The 21788-nt window shown below is 38.2% G+C and overlaps 1 protein-coding gene across 1 annotated transcript in view; it reads right to left on the reverse strand.

Annotated features, from left to right (window-relative positions):
- Positions 1–21788, reverse strand: part of LOC119791023 (WD repeat-containing protein 70) — a 53193-nt gene that overhangs the window by 7205 nt on the left and 24200 nt on the right. Inside the window, exons 11-13 of the mRNA XM_038296838.1 lie at positions 8480–8579; positions 8026–8110; positions 7796–7934 (exon numbers count right to left, since the gene is read on the reverse strand). Coding sequence (XP_038152766.1) covers positions 7796–7934; positions 8026–8110; positions 8480–8579 — 324 coding nt within the window. The remainder of the gene's footprint in view (positions 1–7795; positions 7935–8025; positions 8111–8479; positions 8580–21788) is intronic.

Raw genomic sequence — 21788 nt, forward strand, 5'->3', positions numbered from 1 at the left:
GTTCAGCCTCCCACCAGGACACCAGAGGAATGAGCCTCAATCACAGATGCAAAATTAAAAAAATGAAAAAACAAGCAGCAAAGACAGTTCCCCATTTTATTCCCTTTGGTGGTTTCAGTAACCTATAGATGTGTAAATCATCTGTTAAGACGGAATACAGTCATTTAAAAAAGACAGAGGACTTTTTAAAACTCAACGCTCACCTCAAGGATTTAAAATAACTTTCTGTATCTTCCTAATATTTTATTGACATTGAGTCTGTGTTGTGGCTCTTCAGTTTTTTTTTTTTTTGGCTAGATTTCAATGATTTTAGGATCTGGCAAAAAACAGATTATTTATACATCAAAGCCTAATCCCAATACGATAGAATTGTAATCACCTAATGTATACACTAATTGTAAGGCTTGCATTGTAAGGATCATCTGTGATTTTGTTAAAACAATAATAGTTTTAGGAAGAACCTTTGAAAGGAAAGTGCAACATACGTCAGTGGATTGCACTTTCTGTAAACTAGTGGAAAAAGAAGTTAAGGAAAAAAACAAATTAAATTGAAAATAAAAATAAGAAGTTTAAGGTCTTAGGTTGGATTGAAATTAGAGAAAAACCAACATGGTTGGATCATCTGAGGAAGCCTGTCTCATCCACAGAGATCCCATCCCACACAACACAGTTTAAATAGCAAATGGTCTGGCAGTTTAGCTAATCCATTTGTCCTTGAAAAGTCAGAGGTCATTCATGGAGAAAGCCTTTACTCATAGGACGAGTGGTCATAATGTAAGGGTTGATCGCTCTATAACAACCCAGTCAGGTCAGCAGGTCACAGTGTCATTGGGCTCTGCAGCCAGATGAAGGCTAATCTGCTCAATCAAATCAGTAGACACTGACTGAGAGAACCATCCAGAAAAAAAGCCTAACATTCTCAATAATAAACTAGTAGCTGGTAGCTTAAAACAATATTTTACATCATGCGCTTTTTTTCTTCAAAATATGCATACCATTTTGTCATGTTACAAACACACATTTCTATTTATTTCATTGGGTAATATACGCTTCTGTTTTTCATGAATACAATTTATTTTTAGGCCAATTTAGGTGGCAAGTGGAATGCCAATTTAAAAAGGGACAGAGGACCTTGTAGCACGAATCCTACATACCTTTAATATGTATTTTGTAGTCAACAACAACTGTTACATACAACAAATCTGTTACATAAACTTTAGCTACTATCAGAGATTTTAGGTTCAGGTCCTATATTCCAATAGTAGTTGATCAGATCAGATTGGGACGTCCCTAAAATATATGCCTACAATTGACTTTGAAAGGCTTAAAAAGAGCATACTATAGGAACTTTAATGCATAGATGCAGAAAACAGGTAGATTTACAGCAAAGGATCAGAGCAGCAGAAAGGCTGAATATCAATGCAGACACAAGAAAGGTGGACTCTGTTAAAAAAGCTGTGATTTCTGAAGGAGACTGGTTGGACTGGATTGGATTTAGCTGTGTTGAGGTAAAGGTTGTTGATTACTATGCTTTCCTAAATTTTCTTAAAAAACAAAAAGTATAGCATCTCAGTTTCATCAACATGAAAAAAAAGACTGAAGTTTAAGTTATACGACAACATGTGGAAAAGCTTAAGCAGTATACCATATAATTCTTCATACAGATCTGTTGAATTGATGCAGAACGAGAACATGTATCAGCAAGTAAGAAAGCATTATGAGTCACATTATGTGAGGGCTCCACTGAAAATGTGTAATGGGTTATAAATTGGCCTGTCAGGAATGCTACACCGACAGTGGCAGTCGCTCCTATTCCAGAACAAAGCCTGAGATATGGTTACACTCCAACGGTACCATCAAACCATCCAGGTTAACAGCTCCCGCAGTTTAGCCTGTAGTAATCGTAAATCCCAAATATCCAGCCAGGTACCGTAAACTCAGGCCGTTTAGGTTCCCTGAACGGTCTCTCAGACCCAAACAAATCACTCTGTCAACACTAGAACAAGATTCACAGAAACAGGACTGCAACAGCCCAGCTGACTGAGGCCCACGCCACAACTGTGTACATACAAAACACACAGACACACACACACAAAAAAAAAAAGGACGGCTGCCAAATCGGTCCAGTTTAATTGTTGGACTTTTTTTTTTTTCCCCAGAAATTCGGAGAAGCCTGTTTATACTCCAAGAATCCCTGTTTACACATTGTGTCCGCAGAGTTGCATCATGGGAGAAGAAGCTTTAATCAGTCTATTCTCCAGGAGCGAGATGTCTCACCAGAATAAAACACCAAAGGACTGAACAAAGATGAATGAGTTAACAGCCACTTTCACAACATGTATGCTAATTATGAAATAAAACTGGGCAGCAGTAATGAGAGCTGACAGTAAACTGCTATCCTTGTTCAGCACTGGTTGGAGGCCAATCTAAAGCTGCAGCAGAAGGGAAAACCAAATGTTTACCCTTCTAAGCCCCATGCAGTGAGAGCTACTGTCCACAAAGGCAGAAACTGTGCAACTCAAATTCGAAACATCATAGAACGGCCGAGCTGAGCCTTTCTGTCTGCCTTACATGCTTTTTAATGCCTTTGGCGGAGGAAAGGCTCTTCTATAAAAATAAGGAGGTACGGAGTAACTCATCAAAGAAGTAAGAGCTGCACAGCAAACAGGGCTCATCTAATTAAACATACATAAGTGGAGTCAATATTTAACTGTATTTGGAGGATTTGTACAGCTCATAAAGACAAATGTCTATGGGCTGAGCAGGTTTTTGTTATATCTCCATCTAAATGTTGCTTGATGGTTTTTCTGGTTCCTGAAGCTCTTACGACGGAAGAAGCTTAAGCATGTCTGATATATTTACTAAACAGGCCTGGAAGGACAGCCCAGAATCCAGGTCTGGGGTTGTATAGACTGTTTAGTTAAAAATGATTGGTGGTCTGTCCTTTCACTCGCCCGCCTGGTGAGACCCTTTATGACTGCTGCACTTAAATTCCTGGGCCCTGTGAGTGACAGTCGGCCCATGTAAACATGCAGTGAAACAGCGCTAAGATGAGGGCATGAAGGGGAAGATGATCAGAGAGGACCACCTTATATTTCTAATAAAAAGTAATACATTGATGCAGGAATGCAGGTAAGGTGATTAACTGGGTGGTCACCGTATGAAGCACATTTAAAGTTAACCTTAGTGCTCCATTTGGATAGGATACATTTTGCAACCTGCATGCCTGATATATCTGTAAACAATAACAATACAATAATCTTTCTAGGGAAGATTAAAATACTCTAATTATTAATTAATAAACAACAATCTGCAAAGTGGCTGCAAGTTTTATCATGTTGAAAGGGATAGCAAATAATTCAAAGAGGGCACATGCAAGACAGTGCAGAAACCAGGCATATCTCCCCCCTTGTTTGTTCATTGAGGTGGATTTTGTGTGGAGGGTCTGCAGAAGTTGATAACAACACAGATGTTAAACGGAAGGTATAAAATTCCTTTATGAAAAAACTGAGCTAAAGCTTGGGGAATTTCTTACACTACCAGACAGTGGAACAAGCGAAAGGGCAATGGAAAAATCACTTCCAAATGTTTACCCTCCCCTCAGCGGGGTGAAAGGGAAGACAAACGTCCACAGAGTGATGCAAGGGAGCAGAGTTGTGGCGTTCTAAATACACTCTTTGACCCACAGCGTGTGTCCTTTGTCTGGGACTTCCTAGACCAAATGTGGCTGCAAACAGACTCTGTCAAGAACATAAACCAAGAGTAACTGCTTGGTCAAAGGATTTCCATATATGCATGGAATACGGGGTTTGCAGTAAAACAACACAATGTTCTTATTATTTTGGACTGAGACAATTGGGACCACTTAACAAAAACAGAGTTCTTTAACCAAACGCTTTCAGAAGATCAACACCTTCTAAGAACGAACGGGAGCCCCGACTAAGAGACAATGAAAACTCAGGCTTTATTTCGAGTGAAAGTCAAACAAACAATCCTGGAACAAATTATCGCAAGACAGATTAGCTGTCTCAGCAAACGCACTTCTTCTTAGCATCTGTGTTGATGGTTGGAGCTGCTATTTTCAGTAATTTTCGTCATCAGAAGAAATAACAGAGAATGGAGTACAGTCTGTTCAGTCTAGTATCGTCAGAGAACTGTGCTGAAAAAAAAAATGTGGCTCTAACAGTAAAGGCAGATCTTTAAGCCAATGTTAAACTTTGAGTATTTTATTTGTTTTGACAGCCAGAGTGCTAAATAACTGCATCAAATATGTGGCTTTGCATGCATTTGTTTGGCGTGAATAGCATGTTAGGCTTTAAAAACTCCTTGAATTTGTTTATTCAAGTAGTCTGAGTTAAAATAGAAGGCATTACCCCCAGTAAAACCTTTTTGTTTTGACTACAGAAAGATCAGAGGCAGGATGCAACAGAACACATGTTTCTATAGCAGGCAGCAGCTCAGCACTCCAGTTTAACACCTATGGTTGGCTGCCTCCATGAAATACGTTTCTCAGAAAGCAGGATTAGCTCAAAGCACACCATTTGCTACTGTGAATAGAACATACTGATTGTTACCACAGATAATTGAATCGTAGATACCAGTCAGCACGTTTAAGAGCTTCACAACTGTCCTGCCAGCAGTTTGTGGGAGAGAAATAAAGAAGGGATCACATTCCACCGTTTTCTTCAGCTCGCCTCTGGCCATTCTGCAAGATGTTCTGCCTTTTGCTTAAATTTTCCCCAAATGCTTCGAGACTTTTTTTAAATGTGAAAATGGAGTAAAATTAAATTTGCTACTAAAATACAACCAGATTCTGATATATAATTGTATAAGGATAGATATTTTGTTACAGACAAGTAAAAAGAACTGAAAGAAGAAAAAAAAACAAAAAAAAAAACAAACTTTTTTTTATTTTTTTAGGCAGAAGAACTTATGGCTTTAAAATATGTTTAGAAGGAAATAACCATACTACCAAATTATAGTATTTCTATGCTTTAAGCTCTTATTTGTGTGCTTGGAGTGAATTATGTACAACAAATCTATTCCCCTTGCTTATGAAAAAAGAAAAAAATCCAAACGTTTTTAATAGATACATTTTTGAAGCGTGTGTCCAAAAAGGGTTAAACCATCTAAATATAATGTTGGTCTTTGCTCATTTTGTTTAGGTGTTCAGTATCAAAGCTGCAAAGAAATGCTTAGACTACATCTTGTGTTATGTTTCTCAATATTTAAATGCAATGCAACTGCTGAAAACTGCGGTAACTCTGATTACGACTAATGTTGGTTTTTAAATGTCTCCATCAATCTCCTGCATCTCAGCCTCTCAATATACACATCAGATGTACTATCATTATTAATATCATAATTTACTGATATGCCCAACATGAATGCCCAACATTCTTTTTATAATTTCCAAACAAATATTGGATCCATGCAGTCATTTGTGATTTTGGTTTTGCACACACTGAGACTTCTGAGACAAATGTGATTTGAGGTATCATTCTTTTCCTTTTCCAGCTTTTATTGTCATTACACTGTCATAAGTAAAGACAGTAAAGACTTATGATATTGTAACTGTCATAAGTAAAGAGGAACAAAATTAACTCTGCATTTAAGCCATCCCATTGGGGAGCAGCGGGCTGCCATTGTGCGGCAACCGGGGAGCAGTGAGGGGCTTAAGTGTGTTTGCCTTAACCATTAAGCCATCACTCCGCTTCGTTGTAATAATCTTTGCATTTACCAATCACCTGCTGGATAACAGCTTTGGTGCCTTGAACAACGCGAAAAAATTTGATCTAATGTGACAGGGGAGATAATCACAATTAGCCAAATTTGTATTATCCAACTGCTTTTTTGAGGACAAGCCACAGCGTCACCATGTGTCCAACGTTCACATATTATTACAACCTGCAATCACTTTAACCCACACTGCTCCACCTGAACAATACACTGATCATCACCCTTTTGTGAATGAACCGATTCATTTTCAAGCCGCCTTTTTATTCACAGAAGTGTTCTTGGGTAAAATTGTGAGTAAGCGAACTCATTTCAAAAGCAGGCCCACACATGGACTGCAGTGGGAAACTTCCTTGTTGGCAAAACACAGGACTCATGGTAGCACTCAACTTTACTACACAAGTGATTCTCCAGATGTCCCAACAATAGGAAGGATGATTCCTCAGAGAAAGCCCAGTCCCCTGCTGTCTGTCCTCACACTTCCTGCAAATTTCAGTCAAGATTTTCTTTTGAGAGGTGGGTAACAAATACTTTCCTTTTAGGAAGAACATCCATTTAGCATTAGCTCCCATGTTTGTTCTTCTACTAGCGCAATATTTTAAAGTTACTCTTCTGCTTACAAGTCTGTAGCTCAAATGTTTTACCTGTCTTTGAGTCTAGATGTACTCAATTCTGTCTGCTGCCAGCCTAAGAGAACTTTTACCAGAAGCAACACTAACCCCCAATTAGCTTTTCTATACACAAGATTCATATGAAATATTTGGAGCTGCTGTCTTACATGAGAGGGCATTTGAGCTGTTTAGACCATTATGCTGATTTCAGATCAACTTTTTCAGAAGCTTCTCCCGAGCATATAACTATTTAATAAAATATATACAATAAAATACAATTAGATAATTATTTTTGTTCCAGGTTCAAAATTCAATGATAAGAGGTTCAGTAACTTAAAATGCTTTTCAAGCCAATGACACTCTCTGCAACCCATCAATATGCAACTCATGATTCTGCTCTATATAAACTGAAACAATGTGAGAAAAGTTTGAAAAAATCTAACATTTGTGTAACTGCAATATCTTTTGGGTTATGACTGTACAGAGTTAGCCATCATATACCAAGGGTAGCTTTTACACAACAGCAAGCTACAAAGGTTTATAGAGGCTGGTGACAAAGCAACATGACAAGTCGTCTTCTACCAATCACCAACTACAGAAAATCGAAAGATAAATAATAACTTAAATCATAGTAATTGCAAGTTCCTTACAGCTGATTGCAGGTTCTTTACTTGTTAATGTCTTATACTTCTACAGACCTCTTAGATCTTTTTACGCTCAAATACCAAAGACAAATGCTCTGAATATATTTCTGTCAGATATGTGTACAGTGACAACAGTCTATGTACTTTTAGTAAAAACCAGAAACTGGTAATAAAAAGGGAACCACAGAAGGAAAGAAGGTTAAACTGGAGGAAAAGGGGGAAAGGACAGAGAGGAGAGATGAGGAGGGTAGAAGGATACAATGAAGAAAAAAAGATCAAACTCAGGGAATGATGAAAGTAAAGGAAAGTGAAAGTAAAGAAGGGAAACAAAATGGAGGAAGTAAGGACACAAGTAAGGAATAATGGAATGTACAAGGAAGGAAGGAAGGAAGGAAGGAAGGAATTATTTTCATACCCTTTTCATTTTCTCTGTACTTATTCACACCTTGAGTCAAATTTCAGACTTTTTCAGACTCTACAGGAAGCATGTTAGTACTAGTCCAATGAAACATCAGCCCTGACTAATAAAATTATAGCCAAACATAATTACAAGAGATCTTTAAGTTGATTTTCAAAGGTCTTTAAATACTTTCAGTGCCATTCAGACCAGAATAAAACTTGTTAAACTGTGGAGAAAGGGTCATAATATCCCTTAAAGCTAAACCCTGATACTAATCCTGGTGACTTTATTTGAGAACATGTCAATCAAGATTAGCTTATTTCTCTTCTTGCTTAATTTTCTTTGCAACCAGGCAAAGCAGGATAAAAACCTCTGACGCGAGTGACAGTCGCTGCAGAACTTACTGCGTTGGTGACTTCAATTTCATAGACCTTCTGAAAAGAAGCTCTGTCAAAGAAAACCAGCTTTCCATTTCCCTCCTCCTTCTTCACGGAGGTCCCTGTCACAACAAGTCTGTCATCAGGGCTGAAACAGCAATCCGTCCTGGAAGGCAAAATGACACAAAGATATTTATAAATCATAGCAAGAATTAAAAACAAGTAGTCTATAAAAAATTAAAACTGAGATGTCTCACATGGAGAAGTAGTTGGTCAGTCTGTTTGCTTCATTTACAGGCTTCCTAAAGTTACGTATATCCCAGATCTTTAGTGTGTCATCACCTGAAAATAAAAAAAAAAACATCAAAGGAATTAGTTATTATGGGAGTGTCACAGATATATAGTTATTCCTTATTCATATTGCATAATCACATTGAAAGACATACTCCACTTTCCTTGGAGCTCCTTGTTGCTTTTTTATTTTGTTTATGTTTGTATTAGCAACCTCTTAATGAGAATATAAACTAAACATCTAAGTTGTTTAATGTTTATTTAGAGGGTCAATGTTTATTTGTGTACTAAGGAAGGAAAAAGCATTTAATTTGCCTCCAATCCATTGTTTTTACAAATTAGTAATTGCAGATAAAAGCTGGATGTTCTGATTCCAGAGTGTGCAGCTTCAACATGCACCCATGCCAGTCTTTTTCTTACCTCCACGGGAAGCGAGGGTGACGCCATCGTATGAAAAGCAAAGGCTGGAGGTGTCTGATCCTGGAGTGTGGGCTTGCCGACAGTGGAACTTTGTGTGAACCTAAGTTTAAAAAAATATATAAATGTATTTTATTCACATTGTTTATTACTTGTAATAATGGTTTTTGTAATGAGTCAGTAGTAATGGTTCCGACACAGCTCCTTTGTAAATGTGTGTTAAAGAGAAACCATTTTTACAATCTCTTATTATAGGAAACAGCCTGCCCTCTGATTTAATAGTAGATGTTTAGGTCTGTCACTACAGTAACAGAAAACCGTTTCCTCCCTCTGCGTCTTCAAAACAACACATGGTTTTCATCACCGTCATGAACAGCAAACTATACATCCATGAAGCCCACCATAACCTATGAAACACAAGCAGGTTAACACACTGTAGCAACGCCGCAGACATTTACCTTGGCAAACTCCATCCTTCCTGCCTAACAGATGGTATTTGGAGGTTGATTTTTTTGTTTTTTACATGAAATTCAATTATACTGTTTTATAGAGAACAGTTTACTCACCAATAACTCACAACAGACATATTTTGACTGCAAATGCAGCATTGCCTGCAAGACTCTACTGGGGGGTTATGATTTAAAAAGCCCTTTTTTAAACAATTTACAAATGTTTTGTCACAAATGTCAACAAATACATCGGTTATAAATAAACAAAAACAGAATTGTTACGATGCATTGACTAAAATACAGAAATGTATTTGAAAAGATGGGTCTTTAAAGCAGATATAAAACATTGTCAAATTGTCACTGCAAAACGACACTCTTTCACAGTCGTATAACACTCAATTTATCCATACATTGTCTGCTGCCTATCTGAGGCAAGTGATCTAGAAGGGAAACCATCTCGTTCCACTCTCCAGCCCATTTAGGGGGACCCCCCCCAAAAGCCAGGAGTTACACATATTTCCTCCCTATACAATTTCATGCCCAAAACAAGTCAAGAATGAAACAGACAAAAACTGCAAAGGCATAAAAAGATTAGGGACAGAAGACTGCCAACTAAGTTGTAAACCACGCAGGTATTGTTCGCTTCTTCTTAATTTATTTACATATTAGGTACTAATTATTATACATAGAGGGGAATAAAATTCATCACCATACAATAAAACAAAGTTGTTTTTATCTGGACAGCAGGGAAACTGATAGTATCTTCCCTGAAGTTTTTCATATAGGACGAAAGCAGCAGTGGTTAATTATTTAAAAAATAAATAAATAAATAGAAACATCAGCATGACTCATTGGTCAAGAAGCTCCTGAACTGCTTGCATTCAGTCTCCATGTTAACTAACTGTAGCAATAACCCAAAAACAAAAAAACACTGGTAGGATTCACTACTTACATTAAATGGAAGAAAAAGCAGCATCACCAATTAGTTGCCTAGACCAAAGGATGATTAATCCCAAGTTGTTGCTATGGAGATGGCCAATGCATCTCATTACTTGGTCATGTTGCAGGCAGTATATTTACTTCCAGCTATAAGTAAGCAGTTCTTTCACTCAACATAACCACTATTTGGAAAAACTGAATAGCTTCTATTGCCAAGTACAGCAGATACCATGCACCTTTGCTTGGTCAGCTGACTTCCATGCAGCCTCTCCTCCATTACAAGTGATTATTTTGCAAATTGATTAATCTGTCGATTATTATTTTTTTCTTCGATAAATCGATTGATAATCGGATAGCAAAAGGCTCCTTAAAGAAGACTTATTTACTAAATTAAACCAGGTCAAACTAAAACTTTTCCAGTTCTGCATAGAGCTTAATGACAAACAAAATGTGTTTTAAATCTTAAATGTTTACATATTTTCCTTTTTACAATTTTGGTCTAACTGCCGCTAAAGGTGGGTCGCTCTGTGAGCTAAAGACACATTAGAGTCTCTACACTCCATTTAATGATTAATCGATTATTAAATTAGTTGACAATTATTTCAGTAATCGATTGATCATTATTAATCTGATTGTTTCAGCCCTTATTACAAGCGTTCTATAATCTTTAAAATGTTATCAAAGCGTATCCTAATATTATGGATAACAGAAAAATACTTTTCCTGTTGAGAACATCTACATAGACCCTTCTTTAAAATGGATATTTAAACATCAAAAAGAGAAATTAAGCAGAACTTAAGCAGAAAAATGTTATGGCTTCAATTAAAAAGTTTTGTAATACAATTCCACAGCTGGACATTTTAGAAAAGTTATACCAGAGTCATACTTTTGAAAGTAAAGCAGGTTTAGAACAAAATAAAGAGCCGAGACAAGAAGGAAGATTTATTTGTAGATGTTCAAAATTAATTACTTTCAGCAATATTCAATAATATTCAATATTCAATAATATTCAATATTCAATAATCAATAATAATAAAATTCTGATTATTTGCTATCCTCTTTTTTGGGACTATTTAAATACTGGTTAAAGCACTATACTGACATATGAGGAAAAAAAACAAAAACCTCCAATTGAAGAAAAAAAATTGAATCTTTTTGTCTTTTTCACATTAAATTAGCAGCCAAAAGAATACAGTATTTAAAATCTGATTATTTTTACTCTGAGACAGTAGTTCTCAACCCTAGTCCTTAAAGTTGACTGTCCTTTATATTTTAATCCATTTCTGCTCATGGACACCTGATTCAAAGTGTTTCAGTATTTCTTACTTCCTCAAGATTAAAAGTTCACCAGAAGTAGGGGTGTAAATCACACCCATCATGGCGATTCGATTCAGTATCGATTTCCTAACCTAACGATTCGATTATTTTCGATACTTAAGAATACACCACGATACAATTCGATTTGATTAATTGGTTAATTATTTTATTTTTACCTTACCTCAAATTTCAAATTTGAAATAAATCAACGTCCCCACCCCCTCTGCAGACGCTCAGCTGCACCTCTCCCAAATTGTAGCTGACCGCAGACAATGGTCAGGAGGCCGGCTTGTTTTGTTTTTATGACCAAAATTGCGGAAAACAACTTGTGAAGTTTGAGCACTAGAAGAGTGAGGTGCACAAGAACGCCGGGACTCTTTTTCCACCTGGATCTCCGCTCTTTTTGGCGCTCATGTCCCTCCGTCATCGGACTAAACTCGCCCCCACTCACCTCACCGCCTCGGCCGTATCTAGACTCACAGTGTGTAGCACAGACCAAGCTTCAATATTGAGTATAAATCAAAAATGTCTGTGTCAAGCTCACTGCAACAAACTGCTGTAAGAGTATAACCAGGAAGCGAGGTAGGAGGACAAAATAGGTTTAGCGCCACCGCAGCAGGGGGGGGAAGAATTACGTCCAGGGTCAAATGGATAAAAATAGACCGGAGGAAAAAAAAAACGCATGAATCGATACTCTTGCGGACGTATCGATGCATCGGATCGTCGGCTGTTAGATCGATGCATCGATACAAAACGATTTATTATTTGTTTATGGCCCATTTATTTAGCTGCATAAAGCATGTAAGACCCGTGGGTCCTGAGGACCAGGATTGAGAACCATACAGTAGCTCTAAAGACTTCCAGGCACTTCAATGTTTCCAGACAGTCTTCAAAAACTCCTTTAACATCTCAGGTTATCTAATGTACAGCAAGTACAACCAAAGATGCTTTAACTTTAAAATGTATAACAACAAGTGTACACTTTCTTCCCTTCCAGTCCATTAGTGAGTTAACCTGTAACAGAACTGCAGCTGCTTTGGGACTCAGTCACCCCAATATTAACCACCCAGTGTCTTTGGCCTTACCTGGCCTGAGTACAGCCAAATTCCAGTGAAATCGATCATTACTAGACGACGGTGAAGCAATAAGCAAGAAAAGTACGCTTTTCTAATGCTCAGACAAACATAACCTTGGTTTATACGGCTACATTGCCATTAATTCCAAGCGGAACGCAAATAAATCATTGAAAAGGGAATTGCAGCACTGGAGAAGGAATTCGAAGTGAGCACATAGTGTGGAAGGCAGATAAGGCAGAGAAATAGAGAGAACTTTGCAGGAGTGAGCAGAGCTGGAGCTGAGTGAGTGATGTGCCCTCATGATAACAGAAAGAAAGGAGGCCATACTTCACCTCCAAAGTAAGTGAAGGGAAGTTATTAACTTGCTTGAGACAGATAACAGTGTTACCTTGGCCTCTAGATAAGTTGAATTACACTTTTTGAGGCATGGTCTCTCCTGGGCTTAATGGTCATTTTACTCAAAGATTAGTTCTGACTCAATCCTTTTATTCTCTTTTGTCTTTAAATACCTCTTCAGTATCTTTTTCGCTGAACTAAAATTAACTAAGTTGCAAAATAAAAGTCAGAAAGCCAATTTAATTCAGAAACTGCTATTTCTAATCTAACATGGGCCAACTTTATAAGTAGAAGCTAAGGTGAAATGTTAATAAGTGTGGCCACGGTGGCACACATCCAATACTAATACTTAGTGTATTTCAGCCACGCTGTGCAAATTCACTATAGGAAAAGGGGCCGTATCTCTGTAAGCCACAGATGTGCTGATTGTAGAAGTTGCTAACACTTGCGGTATTGTAGCAATGAAGCAGATTTAGGTTGCCATCTATGGCTTGTAGTGAGAGAAAGAATCACAGGCTGGAATAACACCAAAAAAATACTCTGTGATGAGATAGTGATGAGATCTGCTTTTGAGGACACCAGAAACAACTGTTTGTTTTTCCATCATTTCTTTCTCTAGATAAAACCTGCTCCAACTCAACTCAACTCCTTAGTAAAACCACAGTTTTCACATGTCCGCTAAAAAAGGAAAGTTTGGAGCTCTTGTTTGGCTAAGGATGAATCATCCCAAATTTTCCCCTTATTTGTAATATAAACATATCAAGTGTCTGTGCATGCTTTGTTTGTTTTGAAGTTGTTTAAAAATGAGAGCTTTATCTTCTTCTAGCAGCACACTGCAGAAACAAGGATACAGAGCTTTGAAAAAGTATTCACACCCGTATAATGTTTTTATAATAAAATATAATTTAGAATATTTTTAGACCAGATCTACAAACGTCAACATATTAGAATTTGATAAATAGTGGTGATAATATCATAGTGTGGCATCCATTTCTTCAAAATTAGAAAATAATGGCAAACATGGAGGAAAATAATCTTAGATCCTGCAGAGGACTTGAGACTGAGGTGAAATTTAAGTCCCCCCCCCCAAAAAAAAAGACAAATCCAATAAAAATAATTATGTGTAAAGACTTGACTTAATGTTCACAGATGTTCGTCATTGAATATTACAAAGTATGACTTATTTGTAAAATAAATATAGGCATATGGTTGTAGTCACTAATGTGAAAGCCTCTGAACTCTTGCTCTAATAGCAGCTATGTTAAAGGAATAGTACACCCAAAACATGATTAGCCTTCATTTTCTACTCACCCCCATGCTGAACAACACTCTGGAGTACTTTTTTGATATCTCAAATGCATCTGGAGATCTGGGAGGCTTCTTGCTGTCTGCTGACATTCAAATAATGGAGGTCTATGGCGCCCGAGACAGAAAGGTCCATAAAAGTCCACAAAAACGTGTCAATATTCCTCCATACTGCTCGTCCAATGTATTCCAAGTGTCCTGAGTGGGTAGCATCCAGAATTTACTCGAAACTAAGTCATTTAGAATGTTTTTAGAGCATAAACAGTAGTGTATAGGATTTCCTGAAAGCGCGCACATGCGCGTTCACGAAGCTACGGAAGCCTGCAGACCAAACCAGCGCATTCAGCTCGGCAAAGAACTCATGCTCTTCCTCAACACTGAAGTCCTCAGACATTTTTCTTTCGTTGTTTCTTTCTTTGCACAGGTAAACAGCACATTTCTTCTTCTACGCTTGCATTATTGGCAGAGCAGACGCTGAATGCGCACTTTCATCTGGTTTGGTGTGCCGGCTTCCGTAGCGTCGTGAGCGTGCATGTGCGCGCTTTCAGGAAATCCTATACACTACTGTTTATGCTCTAAAAACATTCTAAATGACTTTGTTTCGAGTAAATTCTGGATGCTACCCACTCAGGACACTTGGAATACATTGGACGAGCAGTATGGAGGAATATTGACACGTTTTTGTGGACTTTTATGGACCTTTCTGACTCGGGCACCATAGACCTCCATTATTTGAATGTCAGCAGACAGCAAGAAGCCTCCCAGATCTCCAGATGCATTTGAGATATCAAAAAAGTACTCCAGAGTGTTGTTCAGCATGGGGGTGAGTAGAAAATGAAGGCTAATCATGTTTTGGGTGTACTATTCCTTTAACGGTAACCGGTAAAAGATCAAACTAAAAAGTCACCTCTTCAACCTTCATTTTTTGACTCCAGCTATGTTTTGTTGGTCAATCACATGAAAAAATCCCAAAGAAATGCTTAAAATGTGAAAAAGGTCAAGAGTGTGTCCGGCTTTACCCAACGCTAAATTTTTGCACAAAACCAAAATAAATATCATTAACATTTTCCACAGCGAGAGATCTTAAATATCTGATGGAGCACAGTATTGGTCTCCTTCCTCTGCAGGCTGAGAGAAGAATCTCTCACAGCACCAACTGGTCAAATCACAGTATCCAACCTCAATGATATAAACACTGAATTAATCTAGATTTTTATATGTTTACAACTGAACACCTAAAAGAAAGTGGTTCCCTCAGCGCAGCTAGTTTACATCTCACTCTGACTTCATCACTCTGCGGGGATCAAACCGCCAAACCACAGCACTAACAGCTGTTATGATGTTTCAAGGTAATCATCGAGTTGTGGCGGTGAGTGTTTGGGAATCACGCTGCAGAGGGAGGCATGATAAACTAAAACATTTGCCTTGCTATTGGAACATATTCTACTATGTGTCAGTCAAGAGGAATAGTCAGAAGACATATAAAGCATTTAGGAATCTTCTGCTTTAATGCTAGTTAATGACTATGTTTAATATGTTTGATGGGGTGTTGACACAGATTTAAGAAGAAAAATAATGTATAGCTTCTCTGAGAAAGTATTCCTTTAAGGAAAGCCTACTTCAAAGGAATATATTCAGATATTATGTCTCCTGCTGTCTGAAATAGGTAAAGATCTGCCAGTAAAACACACAAAAGTAAGTGTCTAAAATAAAGGTTTTTCTGTTATGATAACCTGGCTACTATAGCCAAGAAGAACAAATGCCATGTGAACACATGATTTTGTACCAAATTCAAATAGTCCTGCAGACTTGAAAAATTAGACAAGCAAACTCAAAAGTTAGGCTAACAATCATAAAAATTAGCCTAGCAAGAGGGGATCTGTTGCTGCTCTGCACAACATTAAAACCAACACGCAAAACACTAGCAAAGGAAAACATGCTGCATGCAGCAGAAACAATTGCAAGTTAAGAAAAGCTGCAATCAGAAAACAGAGAGCAGTAAAGTGGGGACATGTTGCTAACACAAAACCCAATGCAAATACAGAAATGATGGCAATACAAACATAAAAAACACATGCAAAGGAGAAAAGTTGTATAAAAAAAAAAAAAGAAAAATGTACAAACTAGCTCTGCATAATCAAAGTGCTTCTGACCACTAGGGGGAGATAAACATGAACTCATATATGACCAAAACATAAATGTTAAAACAAATACATTTCCATGGGCCAGGCCCTTTACATTGTACCCCATCCAGAGGAAATCTGTGGGGCTTTTAGTTTTCTTTTTATCTTTGTTTTAATATTTAATATCTATTAGCTTCCCATTATGCCTTTTGTAAGGGTCCAATATCGCCCCCCTCTAGTGGTCCAGAGCACTTTGATTATGCCGTGCTAGTTTGCAACTTTTCCTATTTTTCCTAACTTTCTTTGCATGTTTTTTCTTTTCCGTTTGGCTATTAGTCTCATTTTTATTTGAGTGTTTGTCTAATTTTTTAGTTGAAGGACGCTTTGGATTTGCATGACCTTTTAAATTTACAGTAAAACCATGCATTTATGATTGCACCTCTTAGGAACTGCACCTGACAAAGCAAATAGCACCAATCTCTGACAGCAATTTAAAAACAAGGTTCTACAGAGTCTGTCTGTACCTGTTTTATTCTCTCTAAGAATTGAGAGAATAAAGGAAAAAGAAGTGGAAAAACGTTTCCTCCAAACCTTTTTAATAAAGTACCTTTAATCGATGAATTAAACGTAAATTAGTTATCACCAGTTCGAGCCATTTAAGCTGGAGTTTAATTTAGCCATCCATCAGTATGGAGCAAACATTTGGAGCACATTTATGAAAAATCTTCATGCAAATATTGTTTAGCCCTTATGCTTTATGATTTAAAAGAGATTTAGGTTGATAGGAATCGATTAAAAACTCTTTTCTTCTTCTTACAGATAACAATTGAAGAGTTTTGGGCTGGTCAAGCTATGGTACTGATAGAAAATCTACAAATATGCCTAAAGATTAGGACATTGACGTATAAGCAGGCCTACCATCCTCAAAGATTTGGAGCTTTTTGTCAAAGATAAAGAATCAAAATAGCAGCAGAGAGAGATAAGAGTCAGACGTAATGGGAGAGGATTTGTTTCTGCACTGCAAATAGACGATTCCATTGAATATTAACAAAGTCTACATATTTTTCTACAGACCATATTTTATCAAATTAAAAGCAAACTGGATACTTTGTTTTTTTCTCCATAAAAATGGTGCTCTTTTCCATTTTTGCATTATCTGTTGAGAAAAGGTTGTGTTTTTTTAAATAAAAAACAAAAGTCTTGGCTGGATGAAAGTACCGTATTTTCACGACCATAAGGCGCACCGTACTAAAAGGCGCACTCTCAGTTATGTGTCCCATTTCTGTATTTAACACACACATAAGGCGCACCGGACTATAGGGCGCGTTTTTTATATACAGGTACATGTCCTCTACTACCTTTAAATACCTCTACTGCGTATTTAAAAATACAGCGGGGGCAAAACTGAGTATGACTGTGCTTTATTCATGTATTTATTACAAAGTATTAATCAAACCTGGCAGCTGGCCGTGAGACAGACACATCGCAGATGACACAGCGCTGTGGTCACTCCTAAATTAAGTTAAAATCCTGAAACCTGCCGACAGAATATGTTCGCTTTTATTACCGGTATCCTGGTGCCTGCAGTTTAAATTATTTAGAAGAAAAACACCTGCCAGCAGCCGCGGTGAACGAAAGGATTTCTACTGTCGGTGCAACGCTGGTATGTGGGGGTCTGAGCGCCTCCGACAGAAATAGATAATCTGGATGAACTGACTGCAATTATGAAGTTTTCAGGTGGACTTTCTCACTTAAAAACATATTAAAACTACTTTATTCCCACTGATCACAGCAAATATAGCTGCAAGATTAAGATTATTTAGATGAAAAAACACCTGCCAGCCACCGAGGTGAAGAGGAAGAGACGCGCCCAGAGGCTGCTGTTGAATTAAGCTTTCAGGTAGAAAAATAGAGCGGGAGCAAAACTGAGTATGATTGTGCTTTATTCATGTAGGCTATTTATTACAAAGTATTAATCAAACCCATCAAAGTCATCATCCTCTGTTTCTGAATTAAACAGCTGCGCTAAATCAGACATACCAATTTCCCCTTCTTCGCTGTCAGTCACTTTCCGTGCAGCGCAGCTCCTCAGAAATAATGCCGGCTTTTGCAAAAGCTTGAAGAACAGAGCCAGCAGACACGTTATTCCAAGCATCTACAATCCATCCGCAAACTGTGGCGTAACTTGCCCAGCGCTGCGTTCCACTTATCCTGAAACTGTGGTCTCTGTCGGCCATCCATCGCTCCCACGCCGCTCGCAGCCTTACTTTGAACGGGCGCTTCACACCGATGTCAAGCGGTTGAAGTTCCTTTGTCAGACCCCCCGGGATAACGGCGAGCACAGCGTTCATTGATTCACCTTTTTTTTCACATCGGCTGTGAGATGGGCACGCAGCGATGGTGATGCGTGGAAAAAAACACCTGGTCTCCTCACATAGGCTACACCTCCGTCAGCCACGCTTTCATCATCTCCTCATCTATCCAGCCTTTTTCATTTAATATCATATGTCATCAGAGCGCTGTGTCTGTCTCGCTGTCAGCTCCCAGATCAGCTTCTCTGATTGGTTGATGCGGCGCGTCCAGCAGCAAAACTTAAATTTTTCCATCTCGAGCAGCAGCAGCGCGTTGGCGGTGCGTCAGATGCTTAAACGATCCCGACATGCTGCACCTGCGGCTCAAAACGCGCTGCAGGACCTTTTGCTGCACCTATACGCACGTCAACCATTGACTTTGCATGTAAACTCGCTGCTTCTGCTGCACCTGCTGGGTCCGGTTCACACTGATGTTGAGCGGTTGAACAGCGAGCACAGGGTTAATTTGTTTCCCAATGTTTTTCACATCAGCTGTGAGATGGGCACGCATGGAGTCACAGATTAATGGTGAAAAAAAACACCTGGTCTCCCTACATTCAGCCACTCTTTCATCATCTCCTCAATGAGGTGGTCTCAAAAGTCGCAGTTACAACACACATAGGGCGCACCGCACCATAGGGCGCACCGCACATTTTGAGGGGGAAAAAAGACGTTTAAGTGCGCCTTACAGTCGTGAAAATACGGTAACTGTTAATCTTGTTGTATGTCTTTTTACTTAAACATAAAGGCTGCTATGGCCATTTTAAATAACCGGACCTGTTAGTTGGTGTTAGTTGTTCAAACATCAAACAACAAACCAAAATAGTTACTTTAGGAAAAACTTGGTTTTAATACTAGTCAGACTAACTACTATCACTAGTTTCAAAATAGCCCTTTTCTACCATGCGGCAAACAAGCCAAATTAGCATAGGGCTGTTTAAATATTTGTGGAAAATAAAGATGCGCAAATGTTTGCATTGTATAGGCCTTTTCCAACTACATGTTTTGGAATGTTGGTTGTTTTATAAGTATTTTTAATTTTCATTCAGTTTACCTCTAATCAGAGCTTTTTGGAAGAGCTAAGGTGTAAATATTAGCACTGGGGTAGAACAAGCCTTTTCTAAGGCAGCTCTGAGACTTTGGAATAATCTCCCAGCTTACTCCATTTTACTCGTTGTAAAGCCCTTCATTTCAGCCTGATGGATAAGGCCACAATACATTATATACATAATTTCATTATACATTAGAAATGTATAACTGTCATTACTACATCTCACTTATCTGGAATGTTATGTAGGAAATACCTATGAGGATCTTCTCTGGGGGCTAAGCTATCTTATGGAGATTACCACTGAAAATCAGCCTTGACACACGAAGAAAACACTTGCACAGACCAAGGTATTCCTACTATCTCGTTTGTAGTCTCGCTTTGAAGTCGGGAAACATGAAAGTTCACAGCTGACATCATAGCATTCCTTAAGTCTCTGTGGTAATGTTTTTGGATGGGGGACAAGTCTCTCAGAGTGCTCATAAACCTAGCAACCTGAATGTGAGCTCATAATTGTGGTCAGGGGATGGACATGCAATCACTCTCTGCTGCAGTCCACTGGAAGCGACCTGTCTGACTCCCATCACTGGATCAATCAGCTCATACCATGGTGGAAGAACACCATGTCATCCCCAATAGCTTCTCTTCAACCTGAGCCACAGATCAAGGTCATGTATGTAATTGATCATGATTGACCTGCTTGCATATTCTGTGCATGAGTAATAGTAGCAATATAACAGGAGATAGGCCTCATTTAACTGGAGGAGGGAGCAGCAATAAAAGCACTGGAAGGTCAACTCCTTTTTAGGGTTTTGGCTGAATTTGAGTCAGCGGCGCAAGTTGCTGATTAGAGCAGAGGGTAACAAGAAAAGTTCTCTAGCCATTGGAACAAGACAGGCTCCAGTGGTCAGGAGAGAGAGATGGCTATTGTAAGCTGCTATGGGACGCAGGGTAAATATTTAGCCTGGAGAAGGAGGGGTAATAAATTCTGAAAGCTTTAACCCAATCATTTGAGGCATGCTGCTTTGTGCAGCACAGAGGTGGGATGATGGGTGGCTGGGGAAGAGGTGGGAGTCTTTATGAAGAACCAGGAAGCACACACTCATACCAGGAAAAAGAACCAGTTAGAGGGAGAAAGGAAACAAATTAAGCTAAAGTCGCTGTGTCTTTTGAGGATGAAGTTGGCCGTTGAAGCAATTATCATGTAGCCTACTTCCCATTTGACTTAATCTGGATAAGCCCTTCTTTCCAATCAAGCTGTTCCAACTCACTAACCACAGCTTGATTGTTGCCATCTCAATCCTCACAGGATGTGACCGAATTATTCAACTTTGTTCACATACTGCACAGGGTTTGACAAATTACAAATATAGAAAGAAGCAGCCAAAAAAACAAAACAAAACAACTATCTTGTAGAAACCAGCTGAGGGGTCTGCACTTCAGCACATGTGGCCCTTTATACCCTCGACAGTGGCTTGTAATAAGAAAGAATAAATATATGACCATAAGAAAATAAAGGCATTAGAATATGGTGGTTTTACACCACTCTGTTTTAAGGTTAAGAGTTTATTTTCATTTTCCTGGCATTGCTTAATGGGTGTTTTTTTTTTCTTTTCTTTTTTTTCAGATAAAGTATTAATATTTCTATTGTTTTAAGCCTTAAAGCAAAATCTAAAACATTTTTAAACTAAGAGTAAAGCAGCTTTTGCATTTCCAAAATGGAGCAATACCTAATTGCACTATGTAAGTTTTAGAAAATGACCTTAAAGCAAGCGACAGATAATGTTTGTCGCACTCTGACATTTTCTTTTTTGAGTTGGACAACTTTTTGATTTAATTATAAAAATTCCACTACTATCCCCTCTATGTTTACTATGTGAATACTGTTCTTATTGTTCAATATAATGTATTGTTTCCTTGAAGCTGTTAAAAATGGAACATAATACTACACTGGATTTGAAGCATTAACAAATTGTGAGCATATCAGCTTAATCTTTCCAAGAGAAAATAAAAATGTTCTCTAATTAAATGATTTAAATACAATGACTCAAAAAAAGAAAGAAAACTCTCAAAGGAAACAGCAGCTTGAAGTATTCCTTAGCTGCCCAAGCATTAACCCACAGGCTTATATATAGCCATATTGGTGAAACATGGAGGTGGTGCATTCTCAAGCCTGAAATATAATTCCTTTTATCCCCTGTGAAGATCTAAGAAATTAACTAAAGTAAAGCCTGCAAGACAAATGACGGTTAAGCTTCCTCAAAGCCAAAATCAACTCATACCTAAACAATGATAATCGTGAAGAAAAGTAATGCACGCTTTGATCAGATAATTGTCTAATTAACTAATTGTGGAAAATGTGCTGATG

Source organism: Cyprinodon tularosa, unplaced genomic scaffold, assembly GCF_016077235.1.
Source record: "Cyprinodon tularosa strain WSP-4 unplaced genomic scaffold, ASM1607723v1 ctg378, whole genome shotgun sequence".
NCBI lineage: Eukaryota > Metazoa > Chordata > Actinopteri > Cyprinodontiformes > Cyprinodontidae > Cyprinodon > Cyprinodon tularosa.